Source organism: Lampetra fluviatilis, chromosome 20 (assembly GCF_964198595.1).
Source record: "Lampetra fluviatilis chromosome 20, kcLamFluv1.1, whole genome shotgun sequence".
Lineage (NCBI taxonomy): Eukaryota > Metazoa > Chordata > Hyperoartia > Petromyzontiformes > Petromyzontidae > Lampetra > Lampetra fluviatilis.
The window spans coordinates 7,589,637-7,616,784 of NC_136294.1; the positions used below are offsets into that span (position 1 = coordinate 7,589,637).

Sequence of the window (27,148 nt, forward strand, 5' to 3'; positions counted from 1 at the left end):
GTTTTGTTGCCAGATAGAAGGGTAAAAAAACAAATTAACCACATTCACATTAACCCTTTTCGGTTCTGAGACATCTGCAAGTTGCAGGGTGGATCCCGTTCACCACTGTATCTCGGAACGCACAAGCGGTTAGTGTTAGTGACTAATCCCATATCTGCATTTTCCATAAATATGCTAAATTCCTCTGTTGATATGCAAATTCCTTTGTCAAGGCGCCCTTCCTCCTTTAATCCAGCTTAAATATACGCTGCCAAGCTTGGTGGTGTTCATTCAGACGCTGTCTTTCCGACAGACCTGTTCTTCACCTGAGGACGGCTGCTTGCGTTGTGGCCGAAACGTCGTGAGAATTAGTTTATGTTTTATTATTTTATTATTTCCCTCCTACGTGACTTTACCGAAAGAACCAAGAAAATGAATCCCTGCAGTCACGAAAGAAGCTTTAAATCGAAATTTAATTTTATTGTTTTAAAAGACATTGTCCTCACCGCAGAGAACTATAGCGACACGACCGCCACTCTATGATAGCTGGTGCCAAACTGTGCCACACGCCCTCCCACATGGCCTTGTGGGAGCCTCAGTACGTCTTCCAACCTGAAGACGTGCCGATAAAGTTATTTTATTTGAGTTATTCTTCCGATTCCATTCCGATTACGTAAGAGGGCGAGACTGGGCCAAGCCCCTCCTCCTATCCACTTCTTCCCCCATCATCTCATCGTCATCATCGTTAATATTAAGGGTATATGAAGCTAATGTAATTTTTATCAATGCTTTATGTTCTTGTGTAATGTACTGTATTTTATTTCGAAGACGGCTGCTTGCGTTGTGGCCGAAACGTCGTGAGAATTATTTTATTATGTTTTATTATTTTATTACTTCCCTTCTACGTGACTTTACCGAAAGAACCAAGAAGATGTACTGTATTTTATTCGGTGTTCAATTAATAAACAAACAACTTAGCTAAGCTATGACGACTCTGACCGTGGCCGTGGTTCCCCTAACCCCCTATATTATTTCCCATAGGCCCTGCACTGTACTTTACCAACCGCGGATTTGCCTACCGTGGCCGTTTCCAGGAACCTAACCCCCCCCCACCAGTTGAGGGATTGCTGTACGTGAAAACAAAAATAGCAAAAAATGGCTCACATTGTGTATTATGACTATAGTCTAAAATTAATCTTGATGATTGGTTTTGACCACCATTCAAAAACGGCTGAGGCACGTTTTAACAAAAAAGGGAACAGAATTTGATGAAAAGACAAAGAACCGTACAGAATTCTCCAGGGAGTAATTCCCTGAACAACAACGGGCTTACGAGTGGGCCTGAGGCAGGTATGGAGTTGTTTGTATTTCGAGGTTATTAAAACAAGAAATTCAACTATGCCGCAAAGGCATGTTACGTGCAACGGTGCTTCAAGACAAATGGTTGTGTCAGGCACTAGCTATTAATTTTCTAACAAATATACAAAAAGCATTTTTTCTACTACTCATTTTATAGAAATAATTCAAACATTTGCCAATTGCATACCATGAATGTTTAAAAAATGTAGCGGAATGGATGCATGTAATTAATAACTTATAACGAAATGTCAGGAATGGAAAGTCTGCCCTTCATTATAAACCGCACCTTGGATGTTGCGGTTCGTTTAAAACACGGTGCTTTGTGTTAGGACATACCTGAACACATTAAAAGGCAAACGCTAATTGGGAGAGTGTACTAATATTACATCAGATACGTTTCTGATTTAATGGGCAAGGAAAAAAACAGGTGACTTGAGATTATATTATTAAAAATAACTGGAAAGGCTCAGAGGGCTTCATAGCAGTATCGCAATGCAAATGAGATCCTGGGTGTATTCCAACGTGCAGGTAACTAAAAAAACGTATCGCCCAGTTTCTAAAGCTTATAAACATGATGTGAGATTGATGGCTTCATTCTGGTCTTTTAGGATCAAGACTGCACAAAAATAACCCACCTCAGACTTGTGTTCATTTCCTAAGCACTAAACAGCCATGAGACTACAACAGGGAGAACCAGCTGTATAGAACAACTGCCGTGTTTATTTTCACAAATAAAAACTTCCCAGAGTTAACATTGGTTCAAAAATCTGTTTAACATAAGACTGACTGATAAGCCTGCGTGTCTTATTCAGTGCTATTTCTGGCCAGATAGCCTGTGCTAACAGTTCCTATCGAAAAGCAAGTTTTCTCATAACTGGCAACCATAACAAATTGGTAATAACTATGGATTAAACAATGTGGAACTTATAGGAAAGATTAAAGCCTGTATAGCCTGCACTGTGGCAAGATTTAGCAGACTTCTGAGCCAATTTTTTTTATAATGAACCATCACAGGGAGACGGGTGAGTTGTGATGCTTGGTATAGGGGGGCACGCCATATCTGTCGGTTTAAATTTCGCATGTCAAAACGTTGGTGGAATAAAAACTCAAACAGTATGAAAACTATACAAAATTACTGTATCAAGATGTATTTGCTGTGACGGTTCCACCTGAAGACGGAAGCTTGTGTTGCCTCCGAAACGTCGTGATTTAATTTATTTTCCTTTTTTACCTACGTGACTTTACCGGAAAAACCAAAGAGTATGGACCCTTGCAACTTCAAATCTAGAAGTATGAAAATTATTCCCATAGCACTAAATAGTAAACACAAAGAGCAATGGGGATCATGGAATATAATAACGTGAAATATAAAAAAAAACACGAATGAATGATACACACCATCAAATTATCTGAGAATTAACTCAGAAATGTGTACTTTAATTTAGGTCAATGTAAGAGATCATCTATTTTCAGTCATTCTGACAGAAGAGATTAGACATTTTATTTAAGTCAAGATTTAAATAAATTAAAATGATTGTTGCTTATAATACAATACAATTTACATAAAATTGCAGGGGGCTAGTTGTAATGGTTAGGACACTGTACAATTACCTGGGCAATATCAGCGATGTGTGACAACTGAAATTGTCCTGTACCACATCCCCCCATCCACTTCACCAACCTGCACTGACCAGCGTAGTGAAGTGCGGGTAAAACAAACCCCATGGTCACACAGTTTGAGAAGCCTTTCTTAAAGCAGAGGTTTACATAGAAATCTAAATTGTGATATTTATATTATTTTAATCAAATACGGTGGTATCCTATGCTTCGTAAACGTAGATATGTGTTGCATCAATGCACAGTGGCAAATAAGCGAAAATAAAAAAACTTTATTTTACCGGCTTCTGCTTATAATTCTGTAACTGTACTGCTTTTTTTTCTTCGTTAAAAAAGGGCCATCAGAATTAAACATGAGCCCTAAAATACTTCCAACGAACCTTACCTGTGACATACGCATGCTGCTGCTGCTAAATGAATGGTGAAACTAGGCGAGATTCACAAAGAGAGGTCCTGAGGTCATATGAGACCGCCCACCAGGCATTTAAAACTCCAGCAATGCTTTAAACGTGTCTCTTGTAAAGGACACGCAATTACATTGCCTAATAATAATAAAAACTTGTATTAATGGTATTTTGCAATAACATAGTTTATAAAATAATCAATGGCGAATATAATAGAGCCAAATTTTTAAATAATGAGTTTGTGTATTTTCCATTGGCATAAACCTTCAAAGGACATTTCAGCTTGTAAACTTCTTATGGGGTCAGGTTGATTGGGCAAGTGTTGTTCGCCAAATTGATTGAGGTCTGCACAATTTCACACAACCTTTACCCTGTAGGCCAGGTAGTAATTTGTCATTTCAGGCAAAGTTGACCTATTAGGTGTAGAAGTCAATTGATCAGTCCCACAATTCAACTGGAAATACTGATGTATGCCAACGAGGAGTGTTTTTTTTGGTACTTTTCTTTAAAAATAAATTGAATGAAATCATGACAAGATGCTCAAATATATGGATTGATAAAGAAATAGGTATTATGCATAATCTATTAATGCATACATTTGTATGAATGGAGGAAATGTAAACAAATAAAAATGTACATATTTAGAAAAAAATCAATAATGAACATGTCAAATGCACAATTATTATTTACATATTTATTGAAAGGGATAAATATATTTACTTACATTATGTATGTATACAACAAAACCTAAGCTTTTTTTATCATGAAATAATGCTAAAAATAAGATAATCATAAAATAAACAAAGGTATGCAAATAATTAGCACCAATTAAAATTTTTGTTGCATATTCTCAATTAAATGTCTTCTAGTGTGCGTTTACATGTAACGAACAAAACCCTCATTGAACTGGTTGAAATTCATGAGCTGTCTTGTTATCCTTTCAGAATTTGAATATGGGAATTTATTGAGTATACGTAGGGATTGCATAATTTTACATGCCAACTACCCAGTGCCCCATGTTAATTTATGTTTTACCTTCAACATTTTTTTGCTCGTATAGTAATGCATATCAGCCATTCATGAAAACACTCATTAAACAGTATATTTACTGATAATTGTTTTTTTACCCTTCTATCTGGCAACAAAACTGACACCTTTTTTACAAGGAGTCATGCTTGCATAGACCACAATACCTGCAGTCATAATGCAAACAAAAAACATAACTCTGATAATGTGCACTGTCCTTGAAGTTGATTGGTCCACACCCGAGACAGCTTTCCTTAGAGCCTAGTCTCACATGGGTTGGACCAGATGACGCCAAAAGGCGCACAACCAATCAACTTCAAGGACAGTGCACATTATCAGAGTTATGTTTTTTGTTTGCATTATGACTGCAGGTATTGTGGTCTATGCAAGCATGACTCCTTGTAAAATAGGTGTCAGTTTTGTTGCCAGATATAAGGGTAAAAAAACAATTATCATATGTTTTACTGGCAAATGAGGTTCCAATGGAGTATATTTACTTTTGCGAAGGGTTTTCACACTAATTTATTGCAGCTAATAGTTTTCATGAAAAACTATTTGCAATCAGAAACACTGGGAGATTTGACGAGTTGTTACTGCCTGCCAATCGAAGCATCTGAATCACTTGACTACTATTTAATCCAGCAAGCCTATATTTTGATTAATGCACACTTTCAAACCTCCAAAATGTTCTACATGAGCATCATGCTTGCACCATACGTAACACGTTTTCCAATTATGACATGAAATTACATCCTTCCATAATGTATCATTTGTCTTCATATCCAACTGTTGAAAATCTGAAATCTGGACCTTTTACCTGTCTACCACATAGCTAATTTCCCTGATTGATCTAAAATAAAGCTGCTTTAATCTCAGAACATTCTTATTCACATGCAACTGATATAACTTATCTTGAAAAGCCCACCTCCCTTAAAAATATTTGCCAAATGCAAGCTAATTATTTGGATGAAAAGTGCTATGATGAGCCTTTGGATATGCCTCCCGTAATATGCATGAGTTCCAATAGGTTTCACAGGAGGTAGAGTCTTCGAAGATAGTTGTGACAGCTACCTCATGTGTGAGTTCACTCAGTTAATGTTGTATAACGTCATACACACCCACATTCTGACCTCTTGCAATGCATATACATGTCTTCTGATAACAGAAGCTATCCAACAATTCCACTTGGCCTGAAAGGCCAGGGTTGCTTCTAGGCCTTCCTGTCAAGTGCTGCCATAAGTAGTACGTGAATCCATATCTACACTGAACACAATGCTAAAGCCACTATTTAAAGCACGCAGATATAAACCAAAAGTATACATTTCGATTTAAAGCTTTCGTGACTGCAGGGATTCATCTTCTTGGTTCTTTCGGTAAAGTCACGTAGAAGGGAAATAATAAAATAATAAAAATAAAATACAATTCTCACGACGTTTCGGCCACAACGCAAGCAGCCGTCCTCAGGTGAAGAACAGGGCTGTCGGAAAGGCAGCGTCTGTCTACCGAAAGAACCAAGAAGACAAAAGTATACATTCTAATTACAACAATACATGTCCAAACCATTGTATCCTTCAAAGTCAATACATTTTTAGCTCATGGAGGTCAACTTCATATCGTGTTTGCAACGAGTTATTTAGAAATGTAACTGTAAGCACTCATTTATTATCCAAGGATCACACAATGGGCATATTTTGGTCACGAGCTCATTGTACCTCAAACCGTCTATCATTGAGAACACTACAGACCTTATAAAATGTGGGAATTGCTAAGCAAACATGTGCCATTAATATTTAACTCGGCCAAGCGCTGGTATTCCCTGTGCATAGCCGAGCATCGCCTGCATGCCTAATTGACTGAGCTCATTACCATTAATAGCTCTTGCATGAATTACAGCTTGAAACCTTGACCTAGAGGGTGTCACAAAGCTCAGCATTCTGTAACTCGTGGAGTCACACACCAGGCAGCATATAAAAACATCACAGCTAAAAGTATTGCGTGCAATACTTATCATTAAAGCTCCAATTTCACCAGAGCCAACGCCATAAAGCTACGGTTGGATACTGTGGGCATACTTTTAGAGATGGAAAGCAGTATATGAAACTTCTAAAATACTTAATAAGTTTTTGCCTTCCTCCAGGGGCTAGAAAGTACCACGATCATCTGTACGCATGTTTTGACTAAATTTATTGATTCAATTATGTATTAATCTAGGCTATGACAACCTATAATAACTGTAATTGAGTTGCTTATATTGCTGTATGCATGAATCAAGTATTCCCATTCATGTATTTGGCAATACACATAATTTTAATGATACATACACCAACACAGCCGAGGCAATGTGAATGCGCTTGTTTCTATCCATCAGTCTTTACAATATATGCTGGATATATAAGGGGTGTTTGTGTCTGAAATAGTCCTTGTATCAGAATCTGCCTTTCATCTTCCCCACACCAGTGTAATGTAAGCAGGGGTTGCTTATACTGGTAGGAACCTCCTGGTTACACCAGCCCACAGGGGATTGTGTCCGTCCGTCCGTCGTGCAGGGAGGGGCTGGGTGGGGAGGGGCTGGGTGGGGAGGGGCTGGGTGGGGAGGGTGGGGAGGGGCTGGGTGGGGAGGGGCTGGGTGGGGAGGGGCTGGGTGGGGAGGGGCTGGTTGGGGAGGGTGGGGCTGGGTGAGAGGGGAGGGGCTGGTCACCCCGTGGTGCCCTTATAAAACTCAACGTTTAACCTACTCACGCCGGCTTATGCCCGCCCTCACAGTCGGCCATATTTGCGGAATACACCACGCCGCCGTTGACCCTGGCCATTGACCAAGCAACCCAACGTTCCCACCAGCTCTCTCTGCAGGAATGTGTTATCAGAGCTGCGCTTATTTTACTCTAAAGGACTTGAGAAAGGATGAAGCAAATGCTACATCTTTGGTTACCCTCCACTCTCCTCAACCGATTACCATATGGAAATTGTCCACATGTCACATTCATTGATGACATTTATTTGAACAGCAGCACATGTAGAACGAGCAAGTTTGCTTCAGCCCTGGAGGGCAGTTCTTCAATTATAAGTTTCTCAAGGAAATTGTGTTTTTTTATGAACTGGTTTTCATCCAGGGCATATTAAAGCATATTTGCATATTTTACATTGGATTTTTGTTAAACAGAGGCTTTTCAGTAGTTAATTGTCAAAACACTATGCCTCATTTCAGACGAGTTAAGATGAACATTTCTGGCGCCCATAATAGAGGATTCAGTAATCTGTGACACTGTGACCTGAGTCGACCTTGAGAGTGATTTGCTGTGGATGCATGAAACCAGCATGCTGCCCTTTGGAGGGTACATCCTGCCCAGTAGCTCATGGACATGAAAGATCCAATGACATTATAGATACAAAAAATAGAGTCGAACAATGTGTTCTGCCTTCAGACAAATAGCTCAATGGTATGAGCCATATCAGTCAAACAAAGAGACTACAATATTCACATCTAACGTCACTTGCTTGTGCAGTGATATTTACCTGTGAACTGTGCATTTCCAGAAGGCTTGCAATACACTAATGATATCGAGACATGACAATGTCAATTTAAGTTTGATCTTCACTTAAAGCTTTTGTGACTGCAGGAATACATATTTTCTGGGTCTTTCGGTAAAGCCACGTAGATAGAAAAATAATAAAATTAATAAAATAATAACAATATCGCGACGTTTCCATTGCAACACAAGCAATCGTCATCAGGTGAAAAATATAGCGGGAGAGCTGCTGAGGCAGGAAAAATATATGGCAGGAGCGCTACTAAGGCAGGGAGTCATAAAGGTTTGAGATGGGTGTAGCCCAGGGGTCAGTGGGCGGGACTAGAGATGAAATTTGCATGTAAATGTAATATCGGAGAAATCTTGACAAACTAAGCTGTGGGGGTGGCCATTGTATTGTGAGAGATTAGCATGTCGATGAAATAAATTTGCTTGTAAATGTAAGATCGGAGAGAGCTCGGAAAGAGTCACCGCCACATCGAGGAAAGCGAACAACGGTGGCTGTGTTAGCGAATGTAACTCAGAGAGTCGAAAATAACTGCTCACATAGGCTTCCTGCCACTGACCATTGGGCTACACCCATCTCAAACCTTTATGACTCCCTGCCTTAGCAGCGCTCCCTCCATATATTTTTCCTGCTTCAGCAGCTCTCCCGCTATATATTTTTCACCTGATGACGATTGCTTGTGTTGCGATCGAAACGTCGTGATAGTTATTATTTTATAAATTTTATTATTTTTCTATCTACGTGGCTTTACCGAAAGACCCAAGGAATATTTAAGTTTGATGTGAAGGTCTTTTAAAATGCTCAGATTTTAACCCAGAAATAGTCAAATGACTACATTTTAAAATATGTATTTGTATAAAATCTGCATCGTCCTGCATGCTAAATGTTATAACTCGTATATGTACACATCATCTGTCTGTATACTTTAGACACTTATCGGATTTACAACACTGCTACTTCCACTAGACAGTGTAATGCACAGTGATGCACATTAAACTGTCCTGGTGCAACGGTCTGCCAATTTTTAGTGGGTGAAAGTTAATGAAGCAACTTGGGTTACAAGCAATTACAGATGCACCAGGTGGAAACATGCTCTCACATCAGACAGACAAATGGGGTGGGGAATTTACTGTGCAAAGCACTGCGCTCCACAAATGTGCTCGTATCTTTCCACAGCCGAGACACGTCACTGCCTTAGAGATTTAGTTTCAATGCATCAAAATAGGACAGTGAGATGTATTATTTCTATTAATGTGTACTTTTTGGTAAAATGTATAATGATCATACACTGAATGTTTAATTTAGGCCATCATGAACACGTGCAGTGGATCCTCTTCGATAATGTGCCAATGTGGACTGACATGCATTATAACGGACAATTTCAGCACAAAGGAGGCAAAATATGATCACTCTCTACGGAACCCTTCTGCTTAAAAAAATATCCCGAATATATTAAACAAATTACCACTGCAATTGGGATGAAAACTCTGGCAATTGATAGATTATGATTAAAAGCACCATGCGGTCCACTTATTAAATTAACTCGGGGAATTTTGACATACACTTATCCACATTTATAAAAGCGATTATACTATCCATTTCTCCATCGATCCATCAATCATTACATTTGTATTGTCCAAGGTTAAATAAGCAAACGCTTTTCAAAGCTGTTGTTTTTCCACTACTAGACCAATGCACTATGCAAACTTAGAAACATCTAACTGCCCAACGAATGCACCTTAATCCAACTCCAGGGTGCACCGTTTTCCTGGCTTTTAAAGAGCAAATCCCACCAAACTACTGTCATGCTCTATGCTCCGATCGGATCTCAAGTGCTTGTCTGTCAAGAGGTGTGAAGCCTACAGTTTGGCAACTTTTTTGTACTATGGCCTCATGCCCGTGGGAAAAATGCACCGTGAATCCTTCACAAGACACCCACGTTGAATGTGTTGCAATCCATCCTTACCCAGACCACATCAAATGTAGTGGTGCCATGAGGAGCCGGCCGATTCAGGGTTAAGCGCACAAAGCCACCAAGGCAAGGTATATTTTTAAAGACACTGACAGTAATTGGTGACAGGTGTAAATGGGCTTGTTCTGTATGGGTGACAGTAGCTAGTTATACCACAGAGATCTATTCTCTCGGGTTTTTTTTCTAATTCTTAATATGGGGCAAGCAAGCTGGGCAAGCCAATTTTCAAGAGACAAATTAGTTATTTCAACAAAAACCCTTCTGTGCATGTGATTTAAAATGTCATCAAAGATAATGATAGCTTATGAATGTATGTAAAAATAAAGATAGGTAAACACTGAATATTGTTTTTTATACATTTTAAATAAACAATTAACTAAGAGACATTTACAAACCATACAATATGTTAAAGAAAATATTTTTTAAAATAAGGTTGTATCTACATTTTAAATTGCAAGGTATGGGTTAGTATATACTATCCTTTAATGTGGAAATGTAATTAAAATTCACACACATGCAAGGACAAACTAAACATACACTGATTAATTCATATAACCTTAAAAAAGAAAACCTTTGTAAAATATTTATATTTGCCAACAACCATGAATGTATAAGCTGATCCTTGTACATTGGGAATGTGTGCATATTAGTTGCAGGATATAAAGGAATTAAAGGCCTGAGGTTCTGAACAAATTACATTAAATGCTGATAGATGTAAAGTAGTTCATGTAAGCGATACAAAAAAATGCAAACCCAACTACGCACGCGAGCTGTAACCTTGAAATAATGCAAGATCACAATGTTTGCTGAAGTGGCAGGCAAGTCCTCGCGTCAAATTCCAGCACGATTTCAGGATTTTTTTTTTAAGGTGAATTGCTCAAATCTGCAAAGCAGATCAGCATTCTAGATTTGAAGCTTTCGTGACTGCAAGGATTCATATTCTTAGGTTTTTCGGTAAAGTCACGTAGGTAAAAAATTTAATTAATAAAAGTCAAATAAAACAAAATTAAAAATCACGACGTTTCGGAAGCAACACAAGCCTCCGTCTTCAGGTGGAACCGTCACAGCCACGACAGCTGTATCAAGTAAATGAGAGATCACAATATACGGGGTGGTATTTCTTGTGATCTCTCATTTACTTGATACAGCTGTCGTGGCTGTGACGGTTCTACCTGAAGACGGAGGCTTGTGTTGCTTCCGAAACGTCGTGATTTTTTATTTTGTTTTATTTTACTTTCATTAATTAAACTTTTTTACCTACGTGACTTTACCGAAAAAACCTAAGAATACAGATCAACATTGCAACTACATTGTCAAAGCATTATTTACAAGCATTGTTATCAAACAGTGGCTAAACCTATTCTGTTTCAGTGAAATACATTTTCAGATGGAGAAAATATTGTATGTTTTTTGGGACCAATTGATGTGCTTATTTTGTGTCCAATTCCAGTATTCAAAATAAATCAAGTAAACATTTATTTAAATATAATTAATATTTCTGCATGTTTTCAGAGGCACTGCACTTAGAACCACAGGCTGCCCTGCAGAGATGTGGAAAGTGGTCAGCAGTGTATTACATGTTGATTAAATTTAACATTTTCGACTCATTGATTTTACTGGAAGAACCTTGGAGACTTGCAATGTTGCTGTGGGCAAGCTGTGCACACTAAGAGATTGGAAAGCATGGAGCCATGGTGAAAAGGATTGTAAATAGATACCAATTCAAACACAGCAAAATGGATTGGGGGCTATGGTATATGGTAACATAATGATTGTGACAGTATATCCATGACACTTAAAATGGTAAAAAAAAATGTGGATTCTTAGGTGAAAGCAGCTTATATAATTTAGCTGGAGTACAACTTTTTTCTAAATCGTAATTCATGCGATTTAAAAAAAAACTATTTCACATTCAAACATTGTTATGTATTTAATGTACCATCACACAGTGGCTCAAGAACAAAATGTATTTTACAGAGTCTGACTCAAGAATTTGCAAATGTTCTCTTTTCATACAATTTTTGCAAAACTATACCAACAATTGGTAAAATCGGCAAGGTGATGTGTTTCAGCCATTTCATCAAAATGTGAATGCAGCCCATACTGTATATTGAAAGTAATAAAATCATCTCTCTCCTTCACATGCTATTTGATGTTGGCATTTTCTCCCATTGCTTGCCACTGCAGTTACCGGAGAAGATGTTTTGTCTGTGTATGTGTATAATGGGGATGGGAAGTGAGGTGATATTTCATAACAGTGTCTTGAAAATACAACCATAATGGTATCTGTATTGACTGAATTTTATATTACTCAATATTTTCCTGTTACTCGACTACTGTTTGCTCATAATAATGTCATAAAAAGTGGTCCAATGCCATAATAAACGTAATTAACACACACACCCTCACCAGGACAAGCGGACTGAGAAAAGAACAAACGAACAGAGAGATACCAACTAATGCTTGACAAGAATCTTACAAAGACACGTTTGTAAATGTTAAAACTAAGATCTTAGTACTTGCTTTAAATATGTTTTTTATTAGTGATCACCGACACGCTCTGGACACAAACATTAGAAAACCAGAGCCCAGCACTCAGGGAACTTAGCTAATATTTAAAATTATCATTTGCATATTTTTTTTTTAGATATATAATCTTGGTCACGTGGTTGGGGGCTCGATCCCCTGGCCCCCTGCCCGGAGCGTATCGGTGACCACTCTATGAATAAATGATAAACACCAAGTGAAGCCTGTAATCGTGAAATAGAAATGTCACTCTTCAATGTTTTATCCGAAAAGTATGTTAAGAGGCCAGGTCATCCTTCTTCAAGGCAGGTTCTTGTGTCATTTGTGTACAACACTATATCCCACATACATTGAGTTTAACATACCCAAGAAAAAATAACATGTGACCAAATCTAATAATTTTGCATTCGTTGGGTACCAAAGAAACTGATTTTTAATGTTCAGCTTTTATAATAAGTATGTTACAACCCTGAGCCAACTAGGATCTGTAAAATCAATAAGCACCAAATAATATTAATATTTGTAATACTATACTAATTCATTATTTAAAAAAAAATGTTTTAATGTAATCACTATTTTTAATGCTTTGCAAGATTGAAAGTATGAATACGTTAGCTCTGCCCGTCTATCCGTATGTACATAATACACGTTCTAGTAAAGGTGATCCAAAATGAACAAAGCTCGCGTAAAACAGATTTATGCTTTATAGCAAACTGGGCAAACATTCCTGCGGAGGGAGCTGGTAGGAACGTTGGATTGCTTGGTCAATGGCTAGGGTCAACGGCGGCGTGGTGTATTCCGCAAATATGCCCGACTGTGAGGGCGGGTACAAGCCGGCGTGAGTAGGTTAAACGTTGAGTTTTATAAGGGCACCACGGGGTGACCAGCACCTCCCCACCCAGCCCCTCCCGACCGAGCCCTGCCCCTCCCACCCAGCCCCTCCCACCCAGCTCCGCCAAACCCAGCCCCTCCCAACCTCCCCACCCAGCCCCACCCTCCCCACCCAGCCCCACCCTGCACGACGGATGGACACAATAATCCCCTATAGGCTGGTGTAACCAGGAGGTTCCTACCAGTATAAAATAATACACAATTAACATAATATTAATACGATCAATGGGTCGCCCAAAACTTTGGAGGCCCATACCAAAGCTAAAATAATTTTAAGCATCTGCATGCTCCACGAGGTGTTGGTGTGCACACCTCACCTTCACACCTCACCTTCACGCCCCCTCCTGGTGACGTCATTACAACTGACAGAATTTCACGTCACACGTGGTGCGACATATCTTACCCTTGTGCGGCTTGAAACATTCCATCTTTATTGCGAACTAAAAGACGGCAAGCACACGGTGCAAGCATTGACATGCTTATGCATGATTTTTTTCCCTTATGTTGTTAATATTTTTAAAGTGTTGTTATCAGGGCAAATGTTAACTAATCATTACAGGATTTTGAGGAGATTTTTTAAATCAGAGTACAGCCTATAATCATGAACTAAAAATGCTAGTTAGGTCATAAGTATAGGATGTGTATTTTGTCTGCACAGCATGTTAATACAACCCCATTTATTATTAAGGTTTTATTAAAAATTAATTATTGAATGTGTTTGCATAAAAATTGTCATTGCTATTAGCTAACTCCAAAGCCAAGAGTATCTTGTAAAGCTGCTGTATTTCTGAGCCTGTGTCCATCTGTCATGAAAATATCATACATTTTTTATGAAACATGCTAACTGAAGAGTTAAAGTGAAGTAAAATTAGCCACAATGATGGAAATCTAAAAGTATGTTTGGATAATTGTAGATCACAAATCGCTTAGAGACAGTGCAGGATTTCGCAAGTCTTTAAATACAAAAAAGGTGAAAATATTACAGCATCACCTTATTGTAAAGAATGTACATACGCTTAAGAAACCTTACTTTAAAAGTAGGTAAATGGAAATACATACAGGTCAATTGATTTTAATTCAACAAAACAACAAGACACGGGTGGGATACTCTAATAGGAATGGAAAAATGCTGCCATGTCTTTTACATACATCACTCTATGCATGAGTTCTTTGAGGCTTCTAAAATTGGGCAGGGAGATGATGAGAAATGGCAAGTGGGTGGTAAAGCAGACAGGAACATATACAATTTTTGGAAACAAATATATAGTGTTGGTTTCCTGCATGCAATACGACCAGCAAGGTAAATTATTAAATAGCAGCAATAAAAAATAACAGGCTAGCATTGTATGAAATAATGAGGGCACTTCTCAGCAGTAGATTTCTCTCTTGCAAAATGATCAAACGGCGGCATCTTCTAAACATAATCCAAACTTTTTGAAGGAGTAGGTTAAGAAGTACCATCTGCTCAATTGTATATGGAGACAAAGTTTTAAGATGTTCACATCTGTATGAATATTTTTACTGCTGACAGTTTCTACTCATATTTCTTGCTGCTTATCCATGAAGGTGACCGAACCAGTGCATTTTTTTATTTCATTGAGCATGATCAAATGACATGTTTTTTTGATACGAAGGATTTTTTTTGCACTGAGCTATCTGTCAATGCATTGGTTATAATACAATACTTCATAAAAGGAAACTTATCAAATGTACGTTTGAAAACTTGGGAACTCATGAGTACAGTAATGCCTCCGTTAATGATGTAGATGCATTCCATGAAGTCACTTCGTGATCAAAAATGTCCTTACCAAAAGTACATATAACATGAGAGGCATAGGGATACATTCCAGGACTTTAGAGATGGGGGGGGGGGGGGAACCAATAGGAAAGCATTGCTGCACAGTAGCCTTCACATTGTCTGCTTGGTTTAAAAATGATCGTTAAGGTGGACTGTGTAAACCCCTAACAAATGTTCCAGTTCACTTTTCATCTCTTCCACCTTCCCTTATGATTGAATTTTACCTTCCCAATATATGATTTACGCAGCACTTCTTACCAGGTAAGGCAACTAGCACTAGACGGTCGTTTAGACGACAATGGGGGTAGTAAAATCACTTAATCACTGCAAAAATACAATAACATTTTACAAACATGAGGAACTCGAGCAATGGTTGGGAGTTACTACTTCAGCACACCAGTGTGTTGAGAGTAAACCCTCAACATTTACAATTTGAGTACGATGATGTTTCACTGGTGATTACAACCAGCTTCATCAGGCGATTTGCCAGAATTGTGAAGAAGTCTTCCTGTTTCAGTCTTAAATAGAGTGAAGGTGATGTCATCACAACATGAGCCTATCAGGTTCGAAGACATCACAGTAGATAAAAAATTACAATGGCGGATCTTTGTTTTTGAGCCAAGCACAGTGGCACACACCTATAATTATGTAGTACTTTGGAGGTGACGGTTGGTGGATCACACAAATTCGTGAAACTCGCAAACCTGCTGGACTACGAGGGAACCAGGAGATGGTAGTACAGTAAAACCTTGGATTACGAGTAACTTGGTCTGCGAGTGTTTTACAAGACGAGCAAAAAATTGTAAATAAATATTAACTTGAAAAACGCGAGGTCTTGCAATACGAGTAGTACGTGTTTACGCTTTGTCTGCCGAGCGTCACGTGATCACAACTGATATACGAGTGCTTTGGATTACAAACACGTTTCCGGAACGAATTATGCTCGCAATCCAAGGTTTTACCGTAAAGTGCAAGGATTCTTGAATACATCTGTGCAGAGCTTTGAGTTATCCTCTCATCAGAGTGGGTTATCTCCAGGTACTCTTTCAACATGCAAAATTCTTGCACGTGGAATGAGGAAAGCATCTCAAATCAGGACCCTTAAAAAAAAGTCCTGACACTCGGTGAGGGATTTATATTGTTATTGTACCGTTATTATATATACAACGCACTAAAATGGTACCTCTTCGTTTTAAATTTCGATTTAAAGCTTTCGTGACTGCAGGGATTCATATTCTTGGTTCTTTCGGTAAAGTCACGTAGAAGGTAAATAATAAAATAATAACATTTAAATTATCACGACGTTTCGATTGCAACACAAGCAATCATCATCAGGTGTGAAAACCACAGCAAGAATTTTTTAGAAAAAAGTGGCATTTATTCTTAACTTTTTTCAAAAAAATTCTTGCTGTGGTTTTCACACCTGATGATGATTGCTTGTGTTGCAATCGAAACGTCGTGAGAATTTTATTGTTTTATTCTTTTATTATTTCCCTTCTACGTGACTTTACCGAAAGAACCAAGAATATCTTCGTTTTAGGTGAAATTTGCATGACTTCCAGGAAGCTGTGACAATTCAGGACAAGAATAACATACACTAGCACACAATGACATGGGGTACACATACAGTCCACTATGCTGCTCTTAATAATGTAGAAGAAATGTCCCACAAAAAGGTATTCTCAGAATATTACGAACTAAAAAAAATATCTTGCACAATAATGATCTACTCTGTATGCGAGAGTGCACACAAATTGCATGTGGCATTTCCCCAGCGAACCTATCAGAGTGCCTTTAATGTGAAGCGAGTTTTGGTTTTATTGACTTCCTCCGCTGCTCATTAGCAAGACTGCTACATCATGCAGCTATTGTTCGATGCAGCCATTTGCATTGCTGCCCACCATGCCGCTCTATAGAGTCTTTTTAGTCACGATTGTTTTGCAGTACAATAAATGCTAAATCTATTCTTAAAATAAGATTCCTGTGGATGTTGCATTGAGCTACAATTTTTCATCTTGATAAAAAAAAATACAATTCACTAAGCAGAGTGTATGTCTCGCATAGCTTAATAACCATAATCGCCTATGTTCAACGTAAAACTGTGCATATCTTATTTTATAATTGCTTGTACAGCCAATGCAAAACAACTCTGAAAACCGTGAACAAATGTCTTTTATAAGGGCTTTTTTAATTGTTTAGGCTTACACATCCTTATTTTGGTAATTGATTTTACCCTTTTATCTGGCAACAAAACTGACACCTTTTTTACAAGGAGTCATGTTTGCACTGACCACAATACCTGCGGTCGGAATTCAAACAAAAAACACCACTCTGATAATGATTGCACTGTCCTTGAAACTGATTGGTCCACACCGAGACAGCTTTTCTTAGAGCCTAGTCTCACATGGTGTTGGACGAGATGACGCCAATAGGCGCACAACTCAAAGACAATGCACCATCAGAGTATGAGAGCTCGGGGTAAGCATTTATTATCACATTTTGCTACTGGCAAAGGAGGTTCCAATGGTGTACATCCTTATTTTGTTCTCTCTCCATTGCTTTAGAAAGTTATGAGTGCATGAATAGTCTACAGCCAGACACAATATTGTATATCGGCCAATCCATTATTTTGCTGACAAAGCAGCACTTAACACAGTTGTCTTTGAAGGCAATAACTAAAATTAGGTTTCATTTGAACTGTAGTAGAGTCTCTGTCCTCTGCTGAGTCAGGGTGTTTTTTTTATCGTTAGCTGAATGAAAATTGCTTACAGCCACCTACTCAACAAAAAGTATTGGATAACAGTAAAACATGCCTGGCATTACACTGCTTTACATCACCCACCAGTTATTGGCGCACAAAAAAAAGTGACACAGATGTTGGTTTAATGCTTTCTCGCGTCATCCTCCTGCATTAAAATGTATTTAACATCCCCAATAGCAATATAAATGGGATTCGTGGTCACATCCTACAGCAGGACCCGACCTCCAATCTCTGATGTGTTAAGGCATCTGAGTAGGGCAACGGTAAGGCAGAGACTGTCATGATAGTTGTCTGAAGAAGCCAGAAAAGTCTTTAGGCAATAGTTGGAATGTAAGAGAGTAGTAGCCCATGGCATTATTTTGTCCTGGACCCGGTTTTGAGTATGAATGGATTCTAATCCAAATAAATATACTGTATGAGCATGTACATGTTGGGAACTTTTGTTATGAACAAAAAAGATTACACATATAGTGAAACTATAAAATGTGATTAAAATTAAGCTATCAATAACATCAACAGTTTGTGGTGTACCCTAGATGTGTATTCATGAAGTGCTGGGCAGCATTAGCCTCATTCCCATGAGCATCACATTTTTTGTGGTCTAATTCTAGTCTGCACCAGCATTATACATTGGCTGTGAAGTCCCTGTAGAATTATAACTCATCCAGAGCCACTGACAGTGGTCGCTTCCTGCTCCAAAGCCAGCTGATTATACAATCAGCCATAGCTCTGCTTTCATATCCACGTGACTTTGCCAACCCCGAAAGGGCATGAGAGGTCAGGCAATTGTGCAGCACCTTCATTTTACACAAGTGCCACTGCATAAATCTAATGATCATTTTTCCCCAGCACACACACCATCAAAGGACATTACAATTCAGGTGTCATCATGAGGTTTCTGAGTATATAATCTAACTTATTTTCATCACTTTACAGAAATAGCAACAAGATTGGTGGAACTGTGGCAGCTTTTGTAAACTGGCAAGAATAGGAATAGGCTCAAGGTAGGGTCAAAAGAAGCTGTGCAGCCAAGATTGGTCTTGTGAATCATATGCAAACCCATTAAATTTTCTTATTTATTTTTGGACTCGCCTAGCAGTTAACTTTGTATCGATGCGACAGCTATCAGGTGTAGACCAGAGCCAGGCTGAGGCCGCTGGGCTGTGCCAGAGAATGCTCAGTTGTCACCTGCAGCAGTGTGCCCGCGGAAGTGGCGTGTGCGCTTGCCCGTGCTCCACTCCCAGCACGCCAGCGTGTTATCGAAGGACGCCGTCACCAGCTTGTGCTCGTCAAACTTGACATCAGCGCACGTGTGCGTCTGGATGCCGTACACGCATTGCCCCGTCTTTACGTCCCACAGCTTGGCAGAAAGGTCGTCCGAGCCTGAAATGTAAATTCACAAAGAGAAACTAAACACAAAAAGCAAGAAATACTACCTCCACTTTCAGTATTTGGGAGGATGTGTACCCGGTTCTTTTAACATCTGCACTGTTGTAAAATGTTTTTTTTTCTTCACATATTGTCAATTTAGTCTGGGACATTTTTTTGAAAGAAAATTGGAGAAGGAGATTTGCACACACATTGCTGGATTTGGCCAGCATTGATACCACACAAATGGTAGAATATTTAAAAACTCCTCATTTGTATGTTAAAAAGAGTGAAATATTTGCATTTTTGTTCAAAATACCTTCATGTGATTAAATTATAGAAAATAACATAATTACTGAATGACTGCATTATTAAGTCAAGAAAACCAGTGGTAAACTTTAGAACAGAGGTTGACAACAAAAATAATAACAAGAGCTTTTATTTTCGAATTCGGTTAACAAATAAATATTTAAAGAGCCACAATGCCTGTGAATACGAGACGGTCATTCATAAACAACGGTCAAAAACTCGTCCTTAAAGAGCCGCATTCGGCTCCGGAGCCGTAGGTTGCCAACCCCTGCTCGAGAATGAATGTAGAAAATACGTAAAAGGACACTACATATTAAGCAAGTTTTGCAATCAGGAATGCACAGGACTCTGAGATATGGTGCGCAAGTGCAGAAGCAACTGGCGGAGTCCCAAGCCAGGCATTTATTGAATGTGCCTCATGAATTTAGTGAATGTCATTCCCACAACCACAGCAGTACAATTCTTACTTAGAGCCCCATCGCTTTGACAGAGTGTGGCTTCCAGTAGGCAACATAAAAAAAGTCTGTTCGACTAAAGTCACAAAATGCCATCTATAATTCTTGCGGGGTTAACAATGCACAGCAAACGAGACGCATGTTATCTGTAATTTACAGTGTTTTCAGCATTGAAAGACACAATTAATCTTATATCATGTACAGTAATTTTATGATGCACAGCTGAAGAACATGAGAGACATATGCTGGCAACAATCGAATCCAAAAACACCCTTTACACTCTCAAATCTTCTCTGTACTGAAATGTGGTTTCGGTTATTCTATATATCTACATATTATATTATTTATTGCAAGTTTATAAATTCTTTTAAGCCAAATAATCAGTCAAACAATTTATTTCTAATTCTAGATTTGAAGCTTTCGTGACTGCAAGGATTCACTCTTTGGTTTTGTCGGTAAAGTCACGTAGGTAAAACAATACATAAAATAAAATAAATGAAAACAACTAAATGTAGTTGTTTTCATTTAAACACTAAATTTAGTTGTTTTCATTTTATTTTATTTATTGTTTTACCTACGTGACTTTACCGAAAAAACCAAAGAGTTTACTTCTACTCAGAATCTAATTTAAAACATCGTAGAATTATATTTGTATTAAAATTAGAACATTATTTTAATAATTACTTACGGTTCTTTGTCAACAACTGCTGGATGAACATCTCTTCATACAATGGTCAGTCAAAGTCATGACCATACTTCACCACACTGGTCAGTGGGGATTAGTGGAGAAGGCCCATGATTGGTTCAGCTATTACTCGCCACTAATGTTTTTCAGCATGAGGATTCAAACTCAGGTGGTTAAAGAAAAAAAATATCCAGCTTTAAATCAGAATGTGAGGCAGAACTTCCCATATTTGTACCGCACCAGGTCTATTGAATCTCCCACACTTTTAAAAGACAAGAAAATAGAATTAAAATATTTATGTAATTTTATGAAAAATCGCCAATGCTACTTTAAAGCACAGGCTATAAAGTATTCTTAGCTGGTCCTATCTTACTGCTGCCTATATATCTCGCCTCTGGGGAAAATATGGCGACCTGTCTCCACCAATCCCCTCGGTACACGAGGCCGCTTCTGCGTGCTTCAGGGACATGTTGATCTCATTGCAGCTACTTGCCATCAAGTTTTTCCACATTCTCTTTTGCCTTCTCCTCCCGCCAGAATTATATCGTCTTCCACTCCATCACCAGCTTCAAAATACTGACACGGCCACACCCCGAATATTGGATTTAGCCAAGGCCCCTTGGTAAATAAACTGCATGTACCTATTCCCCCCGCCTCCCGGTGATTTTGATAACTTGGAAATACTTGGGATTACGATTTTATTCAATAAGTCTCTTTTTGTTATTGCTCACACCATCTCATAGTTTCTTAGCTTTTAATTCTCACATGTCTTTTTTTTGTTCACATTACTGTACGTGTTGTCAATGCAAGTCATGAGCAAAGAAATTACTTTATATCAACGCCGTATCATGAGAAAATAATATATTTATTGATGAATGTATACTGCACTCTGGTTAATAAGTGGTCACCGACACACTTCAGACACATACATTAAAACACAATTCCAGTGCCCAGCACTCAGGGAACTTAGCAAATGCACAACATTATTATTATCTTAGGCATAGGGGCTCCCCTTCCAGGGATCGAGTCTCAACCCTGTGACCTCCCCATGGCCATCTTCCTCAGTGACTATGTAACCACCAGGCCTATTGCGGGAGAAGGGGGGGTCACTAAAAGAGCAAGCTAACACCAACGTGTTACAAAAGGGGGTTCTGAAATGATCCAACTTTCTCAATCGAATATTGATTCATGTATTGTTGAAAACATTCTAGAACATACCTCAACGAGGGCCAATGCCACGTAACTAACGGACACAACCGTACCCCTCTTTTCTGAGGAAACACATTTTTGAGGGGATGGTAGTCGGGACGCGTAGCAAGTTGATGACCTCTTATGAAAACCAGATTTAAGGTAAGTACTAAAATCGAATGTATTCACAGTGGTCACTGACATGTTCTGGAAATACATATTAGAACCAATACCAGAGCCTAGTCGGAGGCAGAAAAATTACAATTCTTCCCAACCCAGTGGCTTTATTGGGTTATTGAAGCTCAGAGGGCCGCTTTCCCAACGCTGCCTTTCTGGGACACAAAGGTGTAGTGGCTGGTAAAAGTGTGAGGTGAACTTCACACTGCCACCCCACAGATATCCTTCAAAATGACTCCGACCCTACTGGCCCATGACACTGACATGGCCTCGTCTAATGCGATTTACACCTGCTTATAAGCTTCCAGGATGAGGCGACTCTCTGCCGTGACGCCGCCTCTCCTCTCTTCTGTTGAGTGTATAAGACAAAACACGTTCCTTCGGAGTGGGCAGGTAGGAACTTGCTTGGATAGCGCATTCGTGCGATCTGTGTCACGTGGCGCAAGCTGCGTGGAGCGGCACGTCACGTGGTGCTGAGCCCGCCCGAAGCGCTCTATGATATACAAATCGAGGGCGTGGCTATGCACGACAGACAAATAATCCCTGGTGGGCAGTGTGGAACTGTTGTTCCTACCTGTATAACTGTTCTACCCTCCTCCAGGCCCTGGATCTTTGCAAATCTATAGACCAGTACGCTTACCTGATGCAACCTGTGTTGCTGAGCTTTTGCCGTTGAATGAAAGAGAGGTGGAACGAAGGACAAATTCCGGGTTCACATGAAAATCTGAAAGCACCTTCAGCACGAAATGGGCCAATGCAGTCAACACGACCCTTCCCTTTGAAATTACTATAAGGCCTAATATTAGATTCAGTGACAACTGATAGTCATCCAGGCTTTCAAAAACTAAGGCCTTAATAAAAAAAAGAGAATATACTACATAGCATATTATAAAATATCTATATCAGAAAAATAGGACAATAATAGAGAAAATGTAACCAAAACTGAACATTACACAACAAGTGCAGAGAGACGCATGCTGGGAATTTTTATGAAAGAGGAACACATGGATCAGAGAACAAGCACCAAGGAGAAGCATCGTATCAGCTGTTCAGAAAAGTAATGAGATTGGGCAGGACATCGTGGCAAGTGAAGAGATGGCTGATCCAAGTGACTAGTGATGGAATGGCAGCCAAAAGAGGTAACATGCCCCAGAGAATTACAACTGTGGAGAAGGGAGTGATGAGATTAGCTGATGTGCAGGACCAAGATAGAGTAAAACATCACATGAGAGGCCTTCATCCAGCAATAGATTCATCACGACTGTTGCTGATGACGATGCCAATTTAAAGTCGACAATGGGTGTTACTGGTGTAAAATTAAGCATCTGCTCACAGTATTGCGAATGCTGAGCGCATTACAATTTATCAAACATGCAAGTATGTTTCAGAGTACGTCTATATTTCGATTTAAAGCTTTCGTGACTGCAGGGATTCATCTTCTTGGTTCTTTCGGTAAAGTCACGTAGAAGGGAAGCAATAAAATAATAAAAATAAAACATAATAAAATAATTCTCACGACGTTTCGGCCACAACGCAAGCAACCGTCCTCAGGTGAAGAAACAGGCCTGTCGAGAAGACAACGTCTGTATTCTCTACCTATCACAAATTGACATGCATTATTTTAAATACAGCAGAATAAATTAATCATATTCGTTTGAAAGGCATTGGATTAAAATGTCCACTTCTTGTTTAAAAGTTCCTTCAATCTAAGAAGATATGTGCTTGCGCCCTTAAGATTGAGCCATGGTCTGTCAGGGTCAATAAAAGTTGATGAACAGTAATTGCCTGTCTTTTTGCAGACCAGCCGGAGCAGCAGATGAGCATCTCATAATGTTGTTTTTAGGCCCCAAGGCCATTACATGCCATGTTATAAAACAGAAACAGACTTATCTATGTTTCCCATTTCAGATGAACATAGCAATAATGGCCTTTTTTGTTCAATTCCATTGCACAAACGTCAGCCCAAATTGTCTTGGGTTACTCGTTCTACCGTGCACGCAGAACCCATCTCACGGCTTGCCAATGGAACCATCTTAAATGTATTACAGAGATGGGTGGCCTCGTATTATACTTAATATCAATAGACAACCAGAATTCAAAAATACAGCAGAAAATTATTTGGTGGAGAATAATTAGTAGGGTTAGAGGCATTTAAATAACACTGGACTATGATATCCACTACATTACATATTGTCTGAGCTTCAGACCAAGTTATTCTACAATTCATCGTTTGGGTCATCCAATAAAATTGTTGGTAAATTGTCAAGGGCACTAAATGATTTACAAGTAGGCATTCATGTCAAATTGATTTTAAAAATATATATATATACCGACTACACACTGGCATTGGCAGGGTGAAAATGGTCAGGCTGACCTAGGAGTGGAGGGGTTTTTTTTAGTCTTTCACTCATGACTACAACGATTTGCTTCATGAAGCACAGACAGATACTCAAGGAACCATTGACCTGCTATGTTTATTTTTTAGATCAATCTTTATTCACAAATAATTTAATACGTGGTATATTACGAATGTTATTATGAAAAACAAAGTGTACTGTATATCCAACTGTGTGCACGTGTACTTTAATATTACAATCTCAAACAATGAGTGCCTCATTATAAAAAATGTAAAGACATATCTGAACACAAAAGAACAATCCACTGTTTAAAATGACTACAGTATTATCCATATCACAATAAAAAAATATTGCTCTAAAATGTACTTTTAAAATCTCACTTAATCACACTAATTTTATATAACTAGTTATTTTTAAAAAAGCATGCACGCACACATGCACACACTCACACAAAGGTAAAGGTCACGCATTATTTTAACTGGCAAATCAATCAATCTTAATTTGATCTTTAAGAGTCCCCAGTGACAACTTATGTCACGGAATCATGGTGGCTATGCCATAGATGGCTCATTTACCAGTGTTGAATGGATTTCATGAGACTTCCCAAAAGGACCATTGGGCTCAACCAGACAGCCCCCTGGCATACCACCATGGCAATGGTTGACCTTAATCCCACTGTACCAGAGTGATTGTATGACACAGGAAAAACTAGGCTAGGTGACTCAGATTCAGGACATTAACTATTTGGGCTTGCAAGTTGTTTTGAGTTGTAGCTTTCATCATAAGAGCAACTCAGGGACCAAGCGAGCTCGCAGACTGCCTAACTAGAGGAAATGTTTCGGGAACATCATTTAGAGGAAAAGTGAAGAGTCAGGGTAAGTGCAGGGCACAAAAGCTGCTGTTCGTAGCCCGCTGACTGTGGTGGAAAGCTTTATTTTACCTGTTTTAATCGAGTAATTTTTTTTAATGCAATATATGCATACTTATTTAATTCGTAGTTTTCCTATGCAATCCAAGAATAAATCTCATTATAAGATAACCTTGCCATCTTATTTCTATAAGTCCACATGACAAATTTGTACAAACCTGTAAAAATAATTTGGCACACAGTATTTCATATGCAACCATAATTGGGACTGAGGAAGCGTACTTATTGCATAGGCTTGCACGGCTTGTTTGCATTTCCAAATATCCTTAGCTCTCAAAGTATTTATTGAAGAATCTTCTATGAGAAGTACACGAGGCCAGCTATGGTAAATGTCCCAGCTCCTGATTGCACCCATATCTTGGTGGCACAGGTCAAGGCAGGTCAAAGAGAGTGATGATATAATCCACTCACATGACAATGAGTTATGGAATTACACATTTTTTTCCATGTTTTATTTTAGGGCGTCTTTCAAGTGCTCAACATTGCTTCTACAGTAATGAATCAGAAATTCAATCACGTTTCCCATTTGAGACCCTGCCCCCAATTCCATTATCCCAAGATTCTATCATTATTTTAATGGCAATTTAGCAACACAGTTAGTGGTTAGATATACGGCTTACCAAAACAGGACAGTTAGGACATTTTTGGTGATGGCTAGCTACAGCATTTATAATCATTAATGTAACTCATGTGTTTGTTTTCCAAGCGTGTTGGTCATTCAAAGCCTTGAAATGAAAATGTAAATTTTATTAAAAAATGTATAAGTTTACAAAGGATAATAAAATTAAGAAAATAAGCACGCTCAATATGCCTCTCGTTTTCAAAAAGTGATCTTTTAGCACTTTTGCCTCATACCTATAACTGGGCACATCACACTACAAAGCTGGGTGGGATGTGGCTAAGGAGAAGACAAATTCATACATCGAAGAAGCAAAAGCCTAGTCAAATACATCACTGAGATGGAATGATCCTAAATCTACCCCACTGATGTTGAGCTTCTCAGCAGCTAGATTACAGGTTAGTGCTACCTTACATCGGGTTAGCCATACCTAGCAAGCACAGCTTTGTAATCTGGTAAATACACAGAACATGCAGTGAAGTGTAGATTAATATACTGTTCATTCAGTGCCTCCAATATCAACTTTAAATAAAAATGTTTTGCCTATTTCACTTAGCATACTATTTACAACAATCCAAACTGATTGAAGAAAACTGATGGAAGGAAATTATCTTTTAGAGTACGTGGAAAAATTGGCCATGATGCAGGCACAAGATAGTTTGTTTTGCTTAAGCGCAGAGCCATGCAATTTTTAACACCACCAAAGAAACAAAACAAGGTTAACAGCCATTTGACAGCTCAGCATTCCCCATGTGTGGAATCTATGACATCCTCTATCCCGATTAACTTACACATTCAGATGTTCAACAAGCACACACATTCTACAGTGCTGCATTCAAATAATCATTATAATCAACAATGAGATTTTCACAATTAAAGTGACAAATCCATTTTACAATAAATAAAAACATCAAATTGCATGCCTATTATTTCAGCACAGTATGTCTTACCAAAAACAAATTTGAGGCACAGCCAGCCCAGACACCATGGAGAGATTTTGCTCCTGCGACTACGCTATTCAATCGTAAACATTGAGACACATTTGAAATGTGTCATATACACACACACTATCTGTTTTTTCGTAAAAAGTACACTTACTTAGGCACCCATTTTCTCTCGGGTATTGAGGCGCAGCAGTAAGAATACTGTGCTATATAAACCTGGATAAATCAATCCCTGGCCACGGCTAACATCT

At 38.7% G+C, this 27,148-nt stretch overlaps 1 protein-coding gene across 1 annotated transcript in view; it reads right to left on the reverse strand.

Annotated features, from left to right (window-relative positions):
• FBXW2 (F-box and WD repeat domain containing 2) overlaps nt 1-27,148 on the reverse strand; it is a 130,576-nt gene that overhangs the window by 60,594 nt on the left and 42,834 nt on the right. The window contains exon 4 of the mRNA XM_078865527.1: nt 19,056-19,250. Coding sequence (XP_078721653.1) covers nt 19,056-19,250 — 195 coding nt within the window. The remainder of the gene's footprint in view (nt 1-19,055; nt 19,251-27,148) is intronic.